Below are 18,446 nucleotides of genomic sequence, written 5' to 3'. Positions count from 1 at the left end.
ATACTATAAGAAGTAGAGATAATAGGCGACTGACTACACATTTAAAGAGGTTGAAAGCAATTACCCTCCAGAACTTACACTCAAAACATTCCACTGCAATTAGGTCCGTTTTACGACGTGCTATAAAAAACCCAACAGTAAATAAAGGAAATCGGCCCCTGTATCAATACAGCAGTTCCGGATCGGCCATGTCAATCGCGTCAATCTGTTGTAATTTCCTTTGTATTAGTTTACATTTAAATATGACAGTTTAATATATCATCTGTCCAGATCACTTAAAGGCCTCTTATAACAAGACAAAACGATCTTTAGTTTCAGTCAGTGCTGGAGTGCCATTCAGACAAACATTACATATTACTTATTACAGTTACAATTGATTTCCTTGGGAATGCATTCCTAAACCCTAGTGGTAATGTGTTATTTCGTTTCAAATTACTCAGAGGGTTGTGCACTTGATATAATTTGCTGAACTTGGGGAAACGTTTCATTTATATATAAAAAACATTCTACATTCCAAACTGGACAAAAAGTTGGAGGAGCATACTGTCAGGTTAAGGATTAAACCTATGTATGCTATCTAAAATGGAAACTGCACACCCTTGAGCAATGCAGATATTCTATGGGGACTAATACAGAATAGCTTAGGGTGCTCCCCCAGAAGTGCCGAGCACTGAGATTTCCTCGGTAAGGTACCTACTATTTCCTACAAGGCCTTCTTTCTCCATGTAGTATACTGCATGTGTATACTTGAGGGTGTAGGAGGGAGGGAGGGGGTGTGTATGTATGTGGGGGGGGAGAGACAGAGCGGGAAAGAGAGAGAGAGAGAGAGAGAGAGAGAGAGAGAGAGAGAGAGAGAGAGAGAGAGAGAGAGAGAGAGAGAGAGAGACAGAGAGAGAGAGACAGAGAGAGTGGGAGTTTAACTAGTTTCTAAGGAGAACTGTATTTGCCTTTCAGAAGCATTCTTTCAATGGTTTGAGGCTGCCATTTTACGTGAACAATTACAGATACATTTTAAAAACAAAATCAGCGGTTCATTATTTGATATGCCTTTTACAAAGTCTTCTTCAAGAAGGCCCTTGGCAAAGACATAACACGGAGTACAAAGGCAATCTGTTCAGTTTGTGAAGCACAAATTGTCAACAAATTCAATTTTTTACAAGACAATATTTAATCTGAAAATGTGGTGAATGAACTCTCATTCAAAAAGCTGCTGTTCAATTTTGAAATCGGATATAAGTGAAAAATCTTTTGTTTTCTTAAATTAAAGCACTGGGTAAGTTTTAGTTGAGGCGTTTAATGGAGAGCTTTAACGTAACATATCTCTGCCTTTTAACATACCATCTCATTAATCAGTGGTTGAAATTAAAAGCAGCTTCTGTACGGTTCAGCCAACAATTCCCTTATCGTGAAGAAAAAAATATAAATGTTAAACAAATGAGAAGATGTGAGTGGTAAAGAGATGGACGCCAAAAAACCTGGAATGCGACGTGCTTACGTTTCTTCTTTCTAAGGGCATCGAAAGGGCACCACGTTCTTCAATTGCAATCTATGCTAGTTTGCTTTTGGCCAGAATAGGAGTTTCTCTAACCTCAGCAAATGGATTCTTTATCAAATCAAGAGCACGTTACAAGGATTTTGATGTAGTTGGCCTTTTTTTTTTATCTATAAAGTGTATGCATCTTTGTATTATGTGAGACAGGGACAAATTTCTCGGGGGCCTCTCAGTGGATCTGGGGTTGTTGTTGATGGTGATGGTGGGAAGGTGGGTGGGAAAGAGCGACTGGCAATGTTAGAGTAACTATTTATGATTAAAGTAAGATAATTGACTTGACATTCATCACATCTTAAAATAACTTTAAAAGGGAGTGGCAGTATTCCTCTGTTTATGAACATAAAAAAGTTACCACACAGCTCCCTGAAATAAACATAATACATGTGTGATAATATTATCCACATGCTGACCTAGCGTATCAGTTCAGATTATCTAGCAAGCTGCATAAGTGTTTAACCGATTAGTTGCCTTTTTTAGTTGCATTTAATCCATCTATCTGACTCTTGGCGATATTTGTTAAATGGAATATTTGAAGTCTAAAAATGAGGGTTGTTAAAAGAAAGTAACACACGTATGCTCTCAGGAATTCCGTCACGTTCACGTTTTATTTCTTTATTTTGTTCGAAGTCCCTTGGCACTCAGGTTCATGGAATTAACTGTATTTCAACAGAGACAACTAATGAGCTAAAGAAACATATTGTTACTAAATACGCTGCCATGGATTTTTCAGCCGTAAAGTTTTGACTGCAGCGTGACCTTGTAGAAATAAAGAACTTGTTAAGTCTTCCTGAAATGGTTTCATTAATAACCGCGGTGTGTTTACTGGAATGGAAGATATTGTTGTAATAAAACGCTGAAAGATTCCGTTCACATCAGTATGTCTTGCTACAGATGGAATGGGTGGGGGGGGGGGAAGTGAAACAGGCGAACCCACTAAATAAACCATAATATATATATTTTTTATTTTGTTGCTAGAGATAGGTCCTTCATAAAATAAGGGGGATGCAAGTAGTTATCATACACACTTTATCTAAACAGGGTATCATTACGCAAAGATTAAAATAGCAGTATGTATTATGTTTATGCATTTGTATTTGTCAACCTTCTCCTCCTCTCAAGGAAGGAAACAATAGCTTAAAACAATCTTTTAGGGAGAGTTCACTTAGAATCAATACGCAAAAGGAAATTTCACAAAGTTTTATTATTTTCCCGCCTCCTTTTATGTTTGCTTCTCTACTGCTTGCAGTTGCGACATAAACTAATTAATAATGCATCTTTTTTTTCTTAAGGGGGTATCATATTAAAGTCACGCGTCTTTGGCAAGGAGAGTTAACAATGCGCCCCTCGTACAAAAATTATGTAATTTGGATGGGGATTATTTCATTGATTGGAGGATTTTCGTTCCTTAAATCAAAAAAGGGCATGTTTTCAGGAAAGAAAGAGGTATCTGCACACTCTGCAACTCACCAGCAGAGCTCGCTTTAGACCAAGTTCACAGTCAGTATTAGCAGGGGCTGGGGAAGCTCGCGTACCCATTGTTCTATCAGTATAACAGAAAAGAACGAAAATGCGAAAGTAAACTCGTGTTAAATTGATTTGTTTTTCTCCCCCACACTATCTATAATTACATTGGCTGGTCGCTGCAATCATAAAAAAAACTTACCCACTTTGCACATCCAACAAAATAAAGGAGCACTCGAATAAACAGCTTGCAGACTGTTGAGTTTCATGCCATTTTTAAGATTAAAAGAACGTTTCACTTATGGGGGAACGGGTTGGGAAGGGGGGGTGGGTGTGGGACAGACGGAGAGGGAATGGGTGCAACTGCTTTAGCTTTCCGAAACTTGAAATTAGCAGTACATCATGAAAATACTGAACGAAAGGGGATATTATTTAGTCCTCAGTGGGGCTTTGAAAAAGGCTCCCTGTACGGTGGTTGGCAGGGCGGTACAACTATAGGTCAAAAAGTTGAGGGTCAAAAGTTTACGTTTTGCCCGACTTACAATCATCTGCTCAGACAGAGTTTGATGTCAATGTTATAGCACGATCTTGACTATCAGCACAAAAGATAAAATAGCTTTGAGTTACCCGTGTATCATGCTATGGACTCCAGGTGAACCCTAGCGACTGAACGACCTCAATTACTGACGAAAGGAAAGAAAAAAATGCTCTTTTCATGATGGAGACACATTGTATTTCATATTGAAAAATCGACCACGGTATTTCTCCTATCTCCCGTGTAAATGTAGCAGGTAAATCTTTCGAAACTGTACCAAAAAAAAATCAAGAGACCTTTGTCTAAAAAGATAATTCAATTGTTTTATTTAAGTTCGCACTGAAATAAGCTTTTTAGGATTTGAAATACAGCAGAAGTCTGTCGAATTCCAATATACAACAGGGTACACAGTCCTCCCCTAGGCAAAGATCGACATCAATTAAATTTAGATTCATAGAAACCTTCTTTAAAAAAGAAATGTAGAACAACTGCTGCTAATTTAGAATTAATGAACATTTCAAAAGTACATATGTTTGCACTGACATCCTATTTAAATCATAAAATTATATAGGTATGTGTCCTACTCTGTATTCTTTTCATTTCCGTTTTGTTCATATCGATGGAAGTGTAACATCTGACAGTAACGTAACTACATATAAAGCTGTTAAAAAGCTTAGTTATTTGATCAATTACTTCTATTTATTTGAACAACTCCTTGGCTATGTCTTTATCTCTTATTTTTTTCACTACTAAAATAAATTTCAGTAGGTAATATGAAAAATATAAATTATATAAAGAATTATAAATACACAAGCTAACATTAGAATCATTGTAGGATTACGGCCAGCGTTTTAAAACGTATTACAAACTAATGTTAGCCGTGCTTGTAATCTTAACGACTAAGTAAACTAATAAGTAAACGACTAAATCATAGAAGAAGGTCAAATTTTGTTTGGGGCATTAAATCCAGATATAATATTTTAAACAAATATAAGTATTTAAATAGCACCGCTGCCGTTTGGTCATATTATAGATCATGATCAAATAAGTCTTAGCTTAAGATACCGATAGAAAATATAAAGCCATGTAAAAACGTCTTATATTTCTTGATTTTCATCATAGTTAGCAAATTATGAGTAACGGGATGCAACGTATTTTGGAAACCAATATTAGCGTTCTACCTAGAAACTGGAGAATGCGTGCATTCGAAAATCATTAACACACAGGTAATGGATTAGGGAAGTAAAAAGAGCATCGAGTTGTAGGGATAAACGAAATTAATACTTGTTAGGAGCAGGCCAAATTGCATAATCAGTACACCAACAGTTTGCAAAAAAAGAACAATCTATTTCATATGTGATACAAAAACAAATGCATTATTCAGTAGGTCAAGGAGCCATCTTTACTCGGAGTCCATATAACCTTCTTCACACCCCCTACCCCCACCCTCTCCTCCATCTCATTCTTCTTGAAACTTACAATATTGCTTTAAAATACAGATTTCAGATTATATTTAGTTAATGTATGTATGGATAAAAAGGAGTAAAATTTCTGACAGAGTAAGGGACTCATAGAAAAGTGGCGGATTTTGGTGAAAGAAGGAACCGGTATGGTGTTGTATAACAGATACGAATAAAGAGAAGACAGGAATCCATCATGCATAAATGGACCTTTTTTCCTTCGCTAAGAAAGATGGAAAACTTATTCTAAACGAATAATTTCGTTTTGCAATTTTGACACTTGTTACTAGAATAGTTTGTTGGAAATTAAAACGTTTTCCGAAGCGGGAAATCATTGGAGAGGGAACACTCCATTGGTGAAATTAGGAAACAGGACTTCTTGTCACCATTTTTAAGATTGAAAGTCATATATTAAAAACGTTTTCCCTAAAATAGTAGATTTATTTTATGAGAACGACATTCTGACATAAAATATTGGGTAAGAAGTTTGTAGAGGGATGGAGGCACGAGTGAATGGATTTCAAATTAAATGCAGATGTATTAGTAACACAATGCAGCCCATTGTGCAACTTTTTTGTATGTTAAAATTAATATCAAATCTAAAAAGAAAATTATCTGATCCCAGGTATTTTTAAATGTTATTTAATATTTTCCCGAATTATTTTTTTCTGAGTTTGATCAATCAGATTTTTACAAATGAATTGATCTTTCACTAGAAGTTATATTTACAAACATTGAAGCACGGCTACAGAAATGGCTATTGCGACACTCGGGACTGTATAGAAACCATGCATTTTGGCTACTTTTCCCCCCTCCACAAAGGTAATGACCTGGGCAAAACACTCTGGTATTTGAAAGAGCACTATAGGCCTTTTAGAAATGGCTAAGTCCAAGGCCGAGGTGAAATTCAGGTCACCGCGTCTAACAAATATGAAAATGTCGCCTCACGAATGGCACGCCTTGTTACTTAACAAAGACTGTCAATGTATAAGATTAATAAGAAACAAAATGCACACGGTGTCACTTTTCGGTCACTTCCAAACTTAGCTTCGCGTATCCCTTACGAAATCTCATTTCATTGAATAAAACCTTTTGTTTTGTTTCCCGTGTCGAAGTCCAATAAATGCACAGTTGTGCGGCTCTGTGGGATGCGGTGCAAGCCTGCTCGAAGATGTATCTTCGAAATGTACCATTTTATTTGTTTTATTTTGTTTTTGACTCGGAGACCGGCTGTTTTAACCACATGCCCCAGATAGAGATGCGAAGCAAGTACACTTTGGCATGATGCAATCTATCTGATAAACCCCGAGATGGATTCGGACGCCTAATGAAGAAAATATGAAACTCTTAATCATCTAAACTACTGATTTGCTGTTCGGAAGAGTTAAGACTGGTAAAGTGTAATTTCTGATTTATTAAAACGCGAAAATAAATCTTCCATTCAGTGCCTCAGAACTTGAATCCTCTTTTACGTGAAACAGATTTCACGAACTCGACTCTTTCTAAAATTAAAATTTGGTGGAAGTTCTTAAGTTGCCCAGGTTTTGGAAATGTCGTAAAAAAAAGCGTTAACTTTGCCTCTCTCTTTAAAATGGCTGTAAATCTACCCTTGCAGTAAAAATGTCAAATGTGCACGCAGGCGAGGTAACACTTGGGGGTCTTGGCTCCATCTCTGTTTATTATGGAAAAAATGCTTTGGCGACTGACCTACATTCGCTCGTCTTCAGAAACGCCCTGTGTTTATACGATAAGCTCTAATTCCCCATTTTTCGACAAAAAACGTAAATACAGATATCACTCGAGCTAATTAGTAGACTGCTTTATTTACCGGCAATTTATTTGGTTAATGCAAACCGATGCACACTACGCCTACCAAAGGGAAGTCATGGGGCGTGTGGTGGTGGTGGGGGCACAAGAATTTTAGGAAGTTTATATTTCTTATAAAGGGTGTTGTTTAACAGAAAGTAAGATTTTATTGGCATACTCCAGACCATATTATTTCATAACATTGTAGGGAATATTATACTTTATTTAAATATAAACATGCACAGAATATATTCTAGGGGGTGTACAAAATAAAATCGCACAAGAAATTTATGTTGCTGTTTTAAGTTGTCCCTTCTTTGTACGGTGAGTAGTGGAAATAAGCATGTATTAATTACACCGAACGTCAATTGATTTTTACAGCATGGTGTTTAATTGAACGCGTTCTAATGGGCGATTACACTCCGCTGCAGAACAGGCTGGGTTGGTAAATGTACTCTACTAAATATGTGTTCCAGTGCATGGAAAAGATCCACTCTAATAAAATGTGAGCAAATGTGCCTGGATACAGTGTGCCGTTCAAACAATAAAATTGAGATTTTAACGCATCCCTTATTGACAAGAACGAATGCTAATGAATCACTTTTATGGCAGTCCAGAAAGCATATTGCATATGCTTATTTTGGAAATGTAACGCGCAATGCAGCAACTTGCCACTTCTTCTGTTGAGGCAACTTCTTATTGCATGTATTCGAAAAAGATCAGAATTCGCATGTAAGCATGATAGAATTTTAATCAGGTTAACTAATCTAAAACGCTAATTAGCTTGCTCAATTTATTATTGTCTTTTGAAGGAAAAGACAGTAAACATTAGAAGGCGTTATCAAATACCACTGGTGTTTTAATGCATTGCTTTAACAGATAAGATTTATTAAAGTTACATGTTTCCTGCATCCACTCTTAACCGTGATATTGTAGAATTACCTGAAATTTAATTGTTTTTTTCAGTAATTAGCTATGCAAGGAGATGAAACAAGCTTCGTTTCAGATTGAATTGTGCAAAATTAACAATGTTTATTAAATTCCCTTTAACATATATCCATTCAAATTAATCGATTTACTGAACATTTGTGCTTTCTGCATGTTTTTATACATAAAAGTAATGCAATTAGTATACATCTTAACAGCCCATTTCCAATAATACAATGTTCGTTTCTGTCACTCTTATTTCACCGAGCTCAATTAAATCAGATTTTAAAAAATAATATCATAGGACAATATTAAATTAAAAATATTGCACAATCGAACAATTAAATGGAAGTTTTAACAAAATTTTATTGTATCATGTTGTTAGTATCAATTGATTACATCACGTTTAGTAGTATACATGAAGCAGTTGAACACAATCTTTCAACATTCTCTTGTGTTATCTAACACTTAGCAAATGTGATTTTACATTGAGATCTTACTGAGATATTCGAAAAGACACAAGTTTTATTTCATTAAACCTAATATTTTTAAGAATTTTATGGGAATTCTTTCAAAGGCTGAATCTCAGAATGTCTTCAGTGGCATCTGTTACTCCAGTGAACTCTCGGAATTATGCCACCAAATAGCCTTAACTTCCTTGCGATATATGCTTATAGAGTCGCATTCTCAGAAATTAGTAAACTATTTAAGATAGTATCAGACCGCTCTTGATACTATCTTGTGATATTTCCCCCCGTTAGCACACGTCTTGCAAATATCTGTTGTCTATATAATATCGTGACATCACTGCCTATTTTAAATTATTTTACAATTAGATTTTTTTCCTGATTACTACAGTTTTTTTCTATCTATGCGGCAACATAATTTCGGGGAAACGAGATTTTGAATGATAATATGGAATTTTTCACTGGACTCCATGCATTCATCATTGGTGTATTTCCTTATCCGGGACCCACAGCCACTCGTCCCATTGGCTGCTTACATCACATGAACAGCTAACTTTATACACTTGACAGCAAGTAGGAGGGTTTTATGGAACAGAAAAACGACAACGCGAGAAAAATTAGTATTTTGCACTTCAGAAATTAATGACCATGAGTTCGTTTTTGATAAACTCCAACTACGTTGAGCCAAAATTTCCACCTTGTGAGGAATATTCTCAAAATAACTACATACCAAGCCAATCTCCTGAATACTACGAGCGGCCGCGGGACACTGGATTCCATCATGAGGCACTATACCCACAATCAAACTACCCAGAGCCGACCTACAGCTTCAACAATGTCCAAGGCACTGGCAACCAGGACATGTCGCAAAGGGGTCATATGCAGTCGCAGACTAGCCTCCAAAATCACATACCGAGACAGAATCAGCTTTGTGAAGTGGTCCCAGTAGCTACACCAGCATTGTGTGGCCAAAATGCGAAAAATCCCACTGCCCAGAAGGGTACTCTCAGCAAAGAGCCCATAGTTTACCCGTGGATGAAGAAAATTCACGTTACCACCGGTAAGTAACTAAAGCAAACTGAAACAATTAAAATTCACTTGAAATCGGATGTGCGGAACCCTTTCTGTAACTAGCCCGTTCATGAGATTTACGATCACCTAACTGTTAGGTCGGTAATTACAGAGCCCATAAATTTGATTGCTCTGGATCTCGCTTCTGGCCATGTGTCTTTGATGCTTTTCTAACCTAAATACCCAGAGCCATTTTATTGCAGTAGATTGTTCTCCGTTGTCAGAACACTTTGACAAAAAACTCTGGACTTTTATAACCTTCATTCACGTGCATCTAATCCCATTGTCAGATTCGTGCCTGTCTCTGTATTTATGTTTGGTTACTTTTTTTTTGTTCAGTGAACCCAAATTACACTGGAGGAGAACCCAAACGGTCTCGAACTGCTTACACGAGACAACAAGTATTAGAGCTGGAAAAGGAGTTCCATTTTAACCGTTACCTAACCAGGCGTCGACGCATTGAGATTGCACACACTCTTTGCCTGTCTGAACGCCAGGTGAAGATCTGGTTTCAGAACAGAAGGATGAAATGGAAGAAAGATCACAAACTGCCTAACACTAAGATGCGTTCTGCTAGCTCATCATCTTCTGCAAGCCAGCAAACACAAGTATCCTCCCAGGGCCCACAGCCAGATGGTTCAGCACCAAATTCATCAAGCCTATAGCTGCTTCGAGTCTCCAACCCCTCTCCCACAACATAGTTTGGACCAAAATGTGTTCGCCACATAATTGACTTGAATGTGGAAGGATTTCTTGGCAATGAGAATTTTCTTCCAAAGGAAATATGCTGTTAACCTCATTAGGGCCACGCATTTCTATTGTGTTAACCCATTCTCAGCAGACTTTAAAAATGTTTTACTGTTTCATTGGGAACGTTCTGTATCCTTCAATATCCCTATATGAACCGATGCTAAGTTCTGTCAAAGTGGCTTCTACCATGATATTCAAAGCAAAAAGAGCAAAGGACCGTGATTAATAGATATTGTGAGGAACCGTAAGCGTCATCATTTCAACTAGTGTAGTCTGTTGAAATATTTGTGAGAATATAAGAATAAACATGTTTTAGAAAATGAGAAGGGCAGCAATATTTGTGGATGTGGAAATGGTTTTTAGAGCAAATAAACTGTTCAGATGCTACATATATAGGAAATAAATTATGTCGCCAGCGTTATTTAAGGTGTTTTCTTTATTTTAAATCTGTATCCTCTATATAGTTGTGGTACTGATATCAGTATAACGAATGTGCAAGAAGCTTATTCAGAGATTTCAGACGAGTTGTATATTTAACAATTTTGGTACAGTCCAAGTGTGACGAAACTGTACAAATCATTGGTAAGATTTGTGTATTTTCTGTGGATATTTCAGTGTGCTATGTGCAGTGCCAAATGTTCCTGAAACGAAAGACATAATTTACAGTGTATAAACCAAAGCCCCAGGCTTTAAATAAAACGTTAATTCGTGGACCATCTCAGTTCTTATGTGTACAATTTACTTGCAGCGAGGATTTGGTAAACACACCGAAGCTGAGAACTCCTTCCACTCCAAAACGTGACCATACATTTAAGTGATTGTTCACATTTTTAACTAAAAAATCTAGCTTTCTAAAAAAATTTGCAAAAAATAGCCCGTGATTCCTAAGAATAATCCAGCGAAAGAGGATAAATTATTGTCTGGGTCTATAATTCATCTTTCTGCAGCCTTTCCACATCAAGTTCTACGTCACTAGGTCGTAAATAATGCAGTAAAATGTGAGGCGATCAAATAATAAGTCATCTGCAAGGTGGCGAATAAGGCCTTTTATAAAGCTAATTGTTATATTTCCGATCGTGTAATAGGGTATATTATAATCATGTGAAATTACTCTTTAGATTGACTTTGCATCTAAGGGCCAGAGTAATGTTAAATTTAAATTCCACTAACCAGTATTACTTGTTCTCAATGGCCAGGGAAACATAAATTGCGGGAGCATAAAGCGAATATTTACTGTTATGTAGTTTTGTTAATCTTGTAGAAGAGGCTATCTAAGCAAGAATTCACTAAATATAAAGTCGTACCTATTGATTTCTAACATTACGATAATCTAATCTGCTTGGTTATATTGTTTGTTTGAAGCAACACTGGTATCAGCGTTCCTGAAAATCAGCGTAATTTTTTTTCTGTACATCAAATGGTGCGTTCTTCAAATGATAGTTTGTCAGAGCAATTGTGTTAAAATTCACTCAAGGAAATTTCGTTCCTTGTTTTTTTAAAATTATTTCTCTACAAAATATAACAAGAACAAAGTCAAAATTACCGAATGCACCACATTGTGGCGAAGGGAAAGCAATTAAGCGCGTTGCGTTCATTTCCTCCCAAAATTATTGCCTAAAGACTGGAATAATCTGTAGTCACTCACAAAATTCTCACAAATAAAGCAATCAGAAGCTTTTCCCGGAATTTCACAAAAATTAACTGAATTGTACATTTTACTTTCTAACCGCAATCTGTCAAAATACATTGTTTTTTTTAAAAAGAAATTGCAAATAACCAGAGCTAATATCAAACAGAAACTTTATAAAACACGGCTTGTAAAAGGCCTTTAAGACAACTGCAAACGAATATAGAAAGGAAAAGAAAGGACGACGAGAAACTTCAGCCATTAGACAACCGTGCTTGCTTATCTGAAAAAGGAATTTTAAACAGATTGAAAATAACAGATTTTACCCAGAATCATTAATCACCTCATTCAATAAATACTTCTTTGTATACTTCAACAGCAAGTCTGAAGGGTGTTCTTTTAGAGAAGTGTATGAACACATTGGATCTCTTGAATAAAATGTGGCCATCTCGACACACACCATGCCTCTCTACACCCCCCCCCCCCCCCCCCCCAGATCCTTGAAAAGTTGTGGAGTTTTAGCTGGACAACGTTATTACAGCAGGAAATTATAGGACGCATATTTCAAAGGCAAGCGACAATTTACAATATGTAAAAGCAGTTTTGAAAAGTGCAAGTTGATTATAGCCTGTCCTTTATTAGACCAAATTTTAGGTGCCTTGAGCACATGAAACCCCAGTTTGCATCTTGTTCTTTCTCTTTGATGTGTTTAGTTTATTGTAAATCGAACGGCCTTTTGTAATAAAAAGTTGCATTGTTTGTCAACGGCTGGGCAACCAGAGTGAGTTCACCAAGAGGACAAATTTTCTGACCGATTAGCCGTTTTTAGCGTTGCAGACTGACCCCCTCAAACCCTTGACCTTTAAGAGATGGACAGTGCTCTTTCCACTATTTCCTATGCCCGCAGATAGGAACTAAAAGAATACAGCTCGTTATAAAAAAAAACCTGTCTATGATGTTCAAGCGATGTGCATTTAAACTACCTTGATATATCCAACAATATTGAATATTACACACGCAATAAAGCACAATCACACATGTACATTCATGGACACACACGCACACGCAGATCAACTATATCTAACTTCATGTTTTTAAATGTGCGGCGTGTGCTTATGTAAAGGAGATTTGTCAATGATTTATATACAAGCTCGGAAAGTTGCACGTGATAAGAAACAATGGTTGTTTTGAATGGTTTAATTAATAACACATTTTTAGTTAATGACTTAAGAGAATGGATTCAATCCTTCACTTGTAATCGTGAGATAATTCACCTATCGGAGCACTCCATTGTTCGGATTATTGAAGAGAATAACTGTTACTTTTTTCCTCTGCCAAACACGTGCTTACTTTCTTGATATTATATGTTTTGCAGTCGACATTTTAGAGAGTTGTTGGCAACTGATTAAAATTATTGTAAAAGCATTTCTTCATTCGAAACATGTAAACGGAGTCACAAGGGCAAAGTGCCCAGAACAAAATGGGTTGAGTGTAAAGCCAACTGAGGTTGTAAGCAAAATTGCCACCAAACCATTAAATTTACTGGGACTGTTATTAAATCGACTGTTTTTACTGCATAATGTTCCTTGTCACACTTAAAATAACTAGTGTATGCACCATGATAATCGGAGGATGTCGAAGACCTCTAGTCACAAAATAAAGCCTAATACTCATTTGGGTGGTATAATAAAATATCGACTGTGGCTAGTGAGGGTCGATTCGGTGTCAAATTTAACAGCCTTATGGGGATGTAAAGTCACATATGAAAGAGTTAGCCTTCCTTGTGACTGTTATGTATGCGGGGTACTGTAACACTGAGCTTCAATATCAAACTGTCAGGCGAACAATAAAGACAGCTTGAAGAAATGCCCAGGAATATTGGACTGAGGCAGCTCGAAATGTAGGTGACATAAATGGCGGACCTGTCAAATCTGGGATCAGGACAGGCCAGTCATTTTTTGCATTATCACTTACCAGCGAGCATCCAAACACTAAAAGAAACCCACGAACAATAAAGATTCAAGTAAGAAGGGCGCAAAGAGGGAAAAAAAAACTCCACACTCCAAGATAAAGGGTCACGCGTCTCCTCCGTGTATGTATTGAAATTTTAATCTCTCCCGTCACGTGACTCATTAAATAATTAATGCAGCCGGTCCGGAATAGATATGTAGTCGTCAGTATTCGCACTAGATCTGTTTCAGTCTGATGTGAAAATGAAGTTTCCTTAAAAAATAAGTCTATAATTGGAAGATCTGTCTCAGAGTGAAGTGGCACAAATCAGCTAAGAATTGTGGTAAGTAGTGTTTTTATGATCATTCCTTTATTCTGTTTATGTTTTAACATTTTTTTATTTCTTAAAACTGTCATAAATGTGATGAATAGCGCCCTTTAGTATTCAGATTTAAATCACGGCATGTCTGTGATGGTGTTTAGTCAGTCTCTCGCGTGTCAGTAATATTTTAGATTTTTTCATGATTAATTGCAACAAATACAAACACATATGATGATGTTCTAGTTCACAGTATGTATGCCTGGATACCACGGTGTAGCTGAGCTGCTTTGTTCAATTTTCCTGTCGTTAATAAATCACCATCTCTTACATGCGCAGGGCTGCAACTGTAGGCAGGAGCGTTTGGAAATGAAGAGGCATCAGCTAAATTCCTCTATGATTCATTAATTTGAGCGATTTACAATAAATGACAGAGTTATGCTGCTCTAGTAAATGTACTAACATATGTAATTCTGAACAAAGTGATGCACTTATTCTGACTATATACTGCCTGGCTCTTGTCTAGACCTGATGTGCAACTATGAACAATACACATAAGACGACAGAGTTGTACAGAAACACCTGTCTTTATTACACGTTGCGATAATTCCAAAGCCCTGTTGATTATTCAAATTTTTAATTCATTTATTTTCATCCGTTGTTGGAATAAACTTTGAACTCATATAGACGCAATTTATCTTCGCCAGAGAATGCATTCATCCTTTTCAATATTATTTTCCTATTTAATAGATATGATTTGATTTTGGTACCTGGAGAAAGGGCATTCATAAAATGTGCATTTGTTTGCACTCGTAATTAAGTACTGCTCCCAATATTTACAATAAACCATCATTAGTAAAAGTACATAGCACTTAATTAAATGTCTTATCGCTCCATTCAAGTACATTTTATTAGTCCTACTATTCGTTATGATCAATCAAAACAAGATAATTGCGACAGTATACCGGCTAGTACAATGCTTGAACTTCCGGGCTGGCATTCCAATAAAACACTTCTGTAATTGGATCCACCTCCTAAAATTGGAACAGCACAAGCACATTATGAGTTGCACATTTGGCAACTGTCCTTTAATTTAACATTGAATGCTTCTTACAGATCTGGATCTCTCTATTCAGAAACAGGGCTAGCACCAGGATAACCAAATTGGGATTTGTGATGGGCTGGAGACCAAAGTTAAGGAGGTAAAAAAATTAAATGGAATTAGGCGTAATGCTGAAATTCCATGGCTAGTCTCAGGTACACTTATTTGGGAGTAACAGGTGGTTAGGTGCTACAGTTCATCGGAATCAGTGGACACTAAATGAAAATGTCATTTATTTTTCCAAGAGTGTTATAAGATGAGAGGCGGTATGCTCTCGGCAGAGCCGATTCCTTCCGTGTTAAAATGTACTACCCAGGCGCAAAAAAGGTAGTCATGGAGCCATTTGAGAGTGTCAGTTTGGTGGTTAGTTGAGGGAACAAAAGCCTTGGGTACTTCCTTTGTTAGGGGTTCACAACAACCTCAAAGAATTCACTGGAGCCACAAACATACAGCTTGATTTATTTAACCATTTCTAGAATAAAACGTGGAGCCCACTAATTACTTGCAGGAAAACCAACTTCAAGATACTAATAAGTATAGGTTAAGATTCCTATGTTTTCCAGACACATTGGTATGGAAAGCTCCTCTAACTGCAGTTGTGCAGGGCAGTTATGTTCCTTTACATGTTAATTTGTTATAAAAAAAGATTGACAAAATTCAACTGCTTTGTGCAACTACCCTTTATTTGCCATCTGGTCCCTGCGTTATTCCAATGTAAACCTCCCAAATGTCTGTGTTTATAAAGTTAGTAAGCAAATTTCATCCCATTTATTGAAGCTAACACGCGATTCCCCAGCTATAGTCAACAAAATACAGTGAAGCGGGTTGAAATACTAGCGCGTTTCTTTGTTTAATTATTACTCGACTTACAAGGACATCAAAGAGCCACCGCCTATTTCCGTTTCTCTCATTTTTCCCCCTGTTTCATGTAACTATCTACAAGCGCTGCATTTCCGTTTTGATTTGCAGTTTTATCATAGAGAGAATAAAAATACAGTTTAAAAGTGAATATTCATTCACGACCATCTCTTGTTGGAACATTGAAAATCCAATTGGGATTAGAATATTAGGCCGGGATGTGAAATTTTCAACAGCGCGAAAAATGGGAAATAAAACTTGAGTTTCTAAGAAAAAAGAGGCTGTTAGTAAGAAAGACCCTCAAGAAAGAATCGATTTGGGATAGAATGGCAGAGGCGCCTTTAATCTATCTGTTTACTCCTTAAAATCCGTTGGATTAATGGTAATATTATGCCCGCAGTAAATCGAATAAATACTATTGCCAAATTTTTGTTAGGTTAGAAGTAATGAGAAAGCTCAAATTTTCTGGTTAGTTTAAACTGTCGTTTGATAACTGGAGTAGTTTTATGGCGTGGAATGAGATGTGCAATAAATTACCCGGCCTTAATGTTTTGTTGTGATGGGTTTGTCAATTGCACCCGCACACAGAAATGAGTTTCTCATATGCCACTCTTAAAATGAAAGCCAACCAGAATTTTACTGATACATAACCGCTTTACTTTTTTTTTGAGACCTTCCTTTTACGGCTTACATCAATTAGATTTAACCAAATACAATTGTTACATTTGGCCCTCTCGTTTGTTTGAACGGTTTATAAATTCTTGGGTTCTCAAGCAGATGAACGTCAGAAAGAAATGTGCATGGAATCCCAGTTTAATTACTGTTTTGAGGTCCAAGTAAAACAGTTTTCTTCTCTCTTTCTTAAGCAGCGTGAATTGTGAGATTTCAACGCAATAAATTTTCTTAGCCGGTTATATTGTTTGTTAAATACGAATATCTAGATTTTCGCTTTTTAAAAAAAAAGTCAATGAACGGGTGGCAGTGGTTAGGGTTTAAAGTGCAAATCCCCTTCACTGTGTTGCAAGGTTTTAGCCTTACCTCTGTAATGCATTGGGACTTAGCTCTTCTCAAGTCTGGTGCAGCTGTTTCCTAAATCAACATCGCATATATGCAATGTCAGTTTGCAAGCATACTCGCCTAACAATGAACCACAGAAACTTTATTGTATGCGGTTAATAACCAAATTTAATCCAGATTCTGCTAACAATTATTTTTAAGTCACGTGAACGGATTCCACAAGGTTTTTTTCCCCCTCGGCTTGGCCCTGCTTGTTTCCCGGGCTCTTTTTTTCTCTCTCTCTCTTTCTCTAATACACAGATCTCACAGAAAACTAGTACCCCAGACGGCTGCAGAAACCTATAAGGGAAACAGATCAGCACTTGCAGGGCGCCGAATCAGTATTAGGGGAGTAACTTCATTCTCTGGCCTTTCTGTTTTGAGAGAGGTTTGTAGAAAGGAAATACGCCTGGAGCAAGCACAATTCAATATATTCAGAACGACCGGATAATTTGGAAAATGTAGGATCTTCAGCGTGCGTTGAAACTTTTCCCCTGAAAGCACATTATCAATTTCACAGCAGTCTTTATCTGTCCTTTGAGGCTGGTTTGGATTTGGCTGAATTGTCAGGTAAGCTATAAGACTTCTTTGTAGCTCTGTCTATCTGCACAGAGGAAAAAAATTCCAGTTCAGTTAGTAATTGATGGCTCAAAATTTGACCTAAGGAAAGGGAAGTCATTGCTTATCGTCAAGCCCGAAGGCCCCTTTATTTGGATCCCTCACTCTTTATAATGCATGCGTTGATAAAAGTAATTTTCTCGAATATTTTAAGGTTGAATTTTGTATTCCTAAAAGTCTTTTCTGACTTTCCTAGGATTGAAATACAGCCTGACTTCGAAAAATAATCTAACTACATGCCCTGAACTTTAAGTGAATTCATTGCCAGGATGGATTCCCCTGCTCAATTCACTCTTTTAACTTTTCTACGCTAAATTTTTGATCTCCCTACGTCCCAACAACAGGATATTTCCTTCTGCAAAGAAAGCTGGAATAAAAGATCGACTCCTTTCTATCTGTCTGTCTGTCTGTCTATCTATCTATCTATCTATCTATCTATCTATCTATCTATCTATCTATCTATCTATCTATCTATCTATCTATCTAGCCATTTATCTATCAACCCATCTATCTATCTATCTATCTATCTATCTATCTATCCATCTATCTATCAATCTATCTGTCATCATTCATATGTTTAGTTATACTATATAATCAACTACTTATGTAAACGTGCTTCTTAACTTTCGAGCTTCAAGTCATTAATCAATAATTCATTAATGTTTTACTCAATGTTAAAAGTTTTACTGCGGCCTTTTCGGAACACGGAGTTTAGTTCGAGTTAAGAATCTGGAGAACGTGCAATCATAAAGTATGTTCAGTTTAAAAGTGGAACAGATTGTCCTTCGTCCTTCATCGGAAGACATAGTAACGATCATAATTTTATTCAATTCATTGCCAGCTCGTCTTAACTGCGGAACTGAAAACTTAAGGTGTGCGAGTTTTCT

General features: G+C 36.8%; 2 protein-coding genes across 14 annotated transcripts in view; both read left to right on the top strand.

Annotated features, from left to right (window-relative positions):
• LOC140713849 (homeobox protein Hox-A3) overlaps nt 1–18,446 on the top strand; it is a 43,856-nt gene that overhangs the window by 12,051 nt on the left and 13,359 nt on the right. For 3 of the 13 annotated variants that reach the window (XM_073024451.1, XM_073024435.1, XM_073024444.1), the window contains exon 1: nt 17,221–17,511. The exons of 7 other annotated variants lie outside the window; for them this stretch is intronic. The gene's annotated coding sequence lies outside the window, so the exon portion shown is untranslated. 3 more of the 13 variants (XM_073024442.1, XM_073024447.1, XM_073024441.1) reach the window with 2 other exon arrangements.
• Nucleotides 5,110–10,747, top strand: LOC140713852 (homeobox protein Hox-A4). Its single transcript, XM_073024454.1, has 2 exons — nt 5,110–9,268; nt 9,619–10,747. The coding sequence occupies exons 1-2, from the start codon at nt 8,851–8,853 to the stop codon at nt 9,942–9,944; spliced, it is 744 nt and encodes a 247-aa protein (XP_072880555.1). The 5' UTR covers nt 5,110–8,850; the 3' UTR covers nt 9,945–10,747.

This window comes from Hemitrygon akajei, chromosome 20, assembly GCF_048418815.1.
Source record: "Hemitrygon akajei chromosome 20, sHemAka1.3, whole genome shotgun sequence".
NCBI lineage: Eukaryota > Metazoa > Chordata > Chondrichthyes > Myliobatiformes > Dasyatidae > Hemitrygon > Hemitrygon akajei.
Note: the sequence above shows the minus strand (reverse complement) of the source record. Positions and strands in the feature narration are given on the sequence as shown.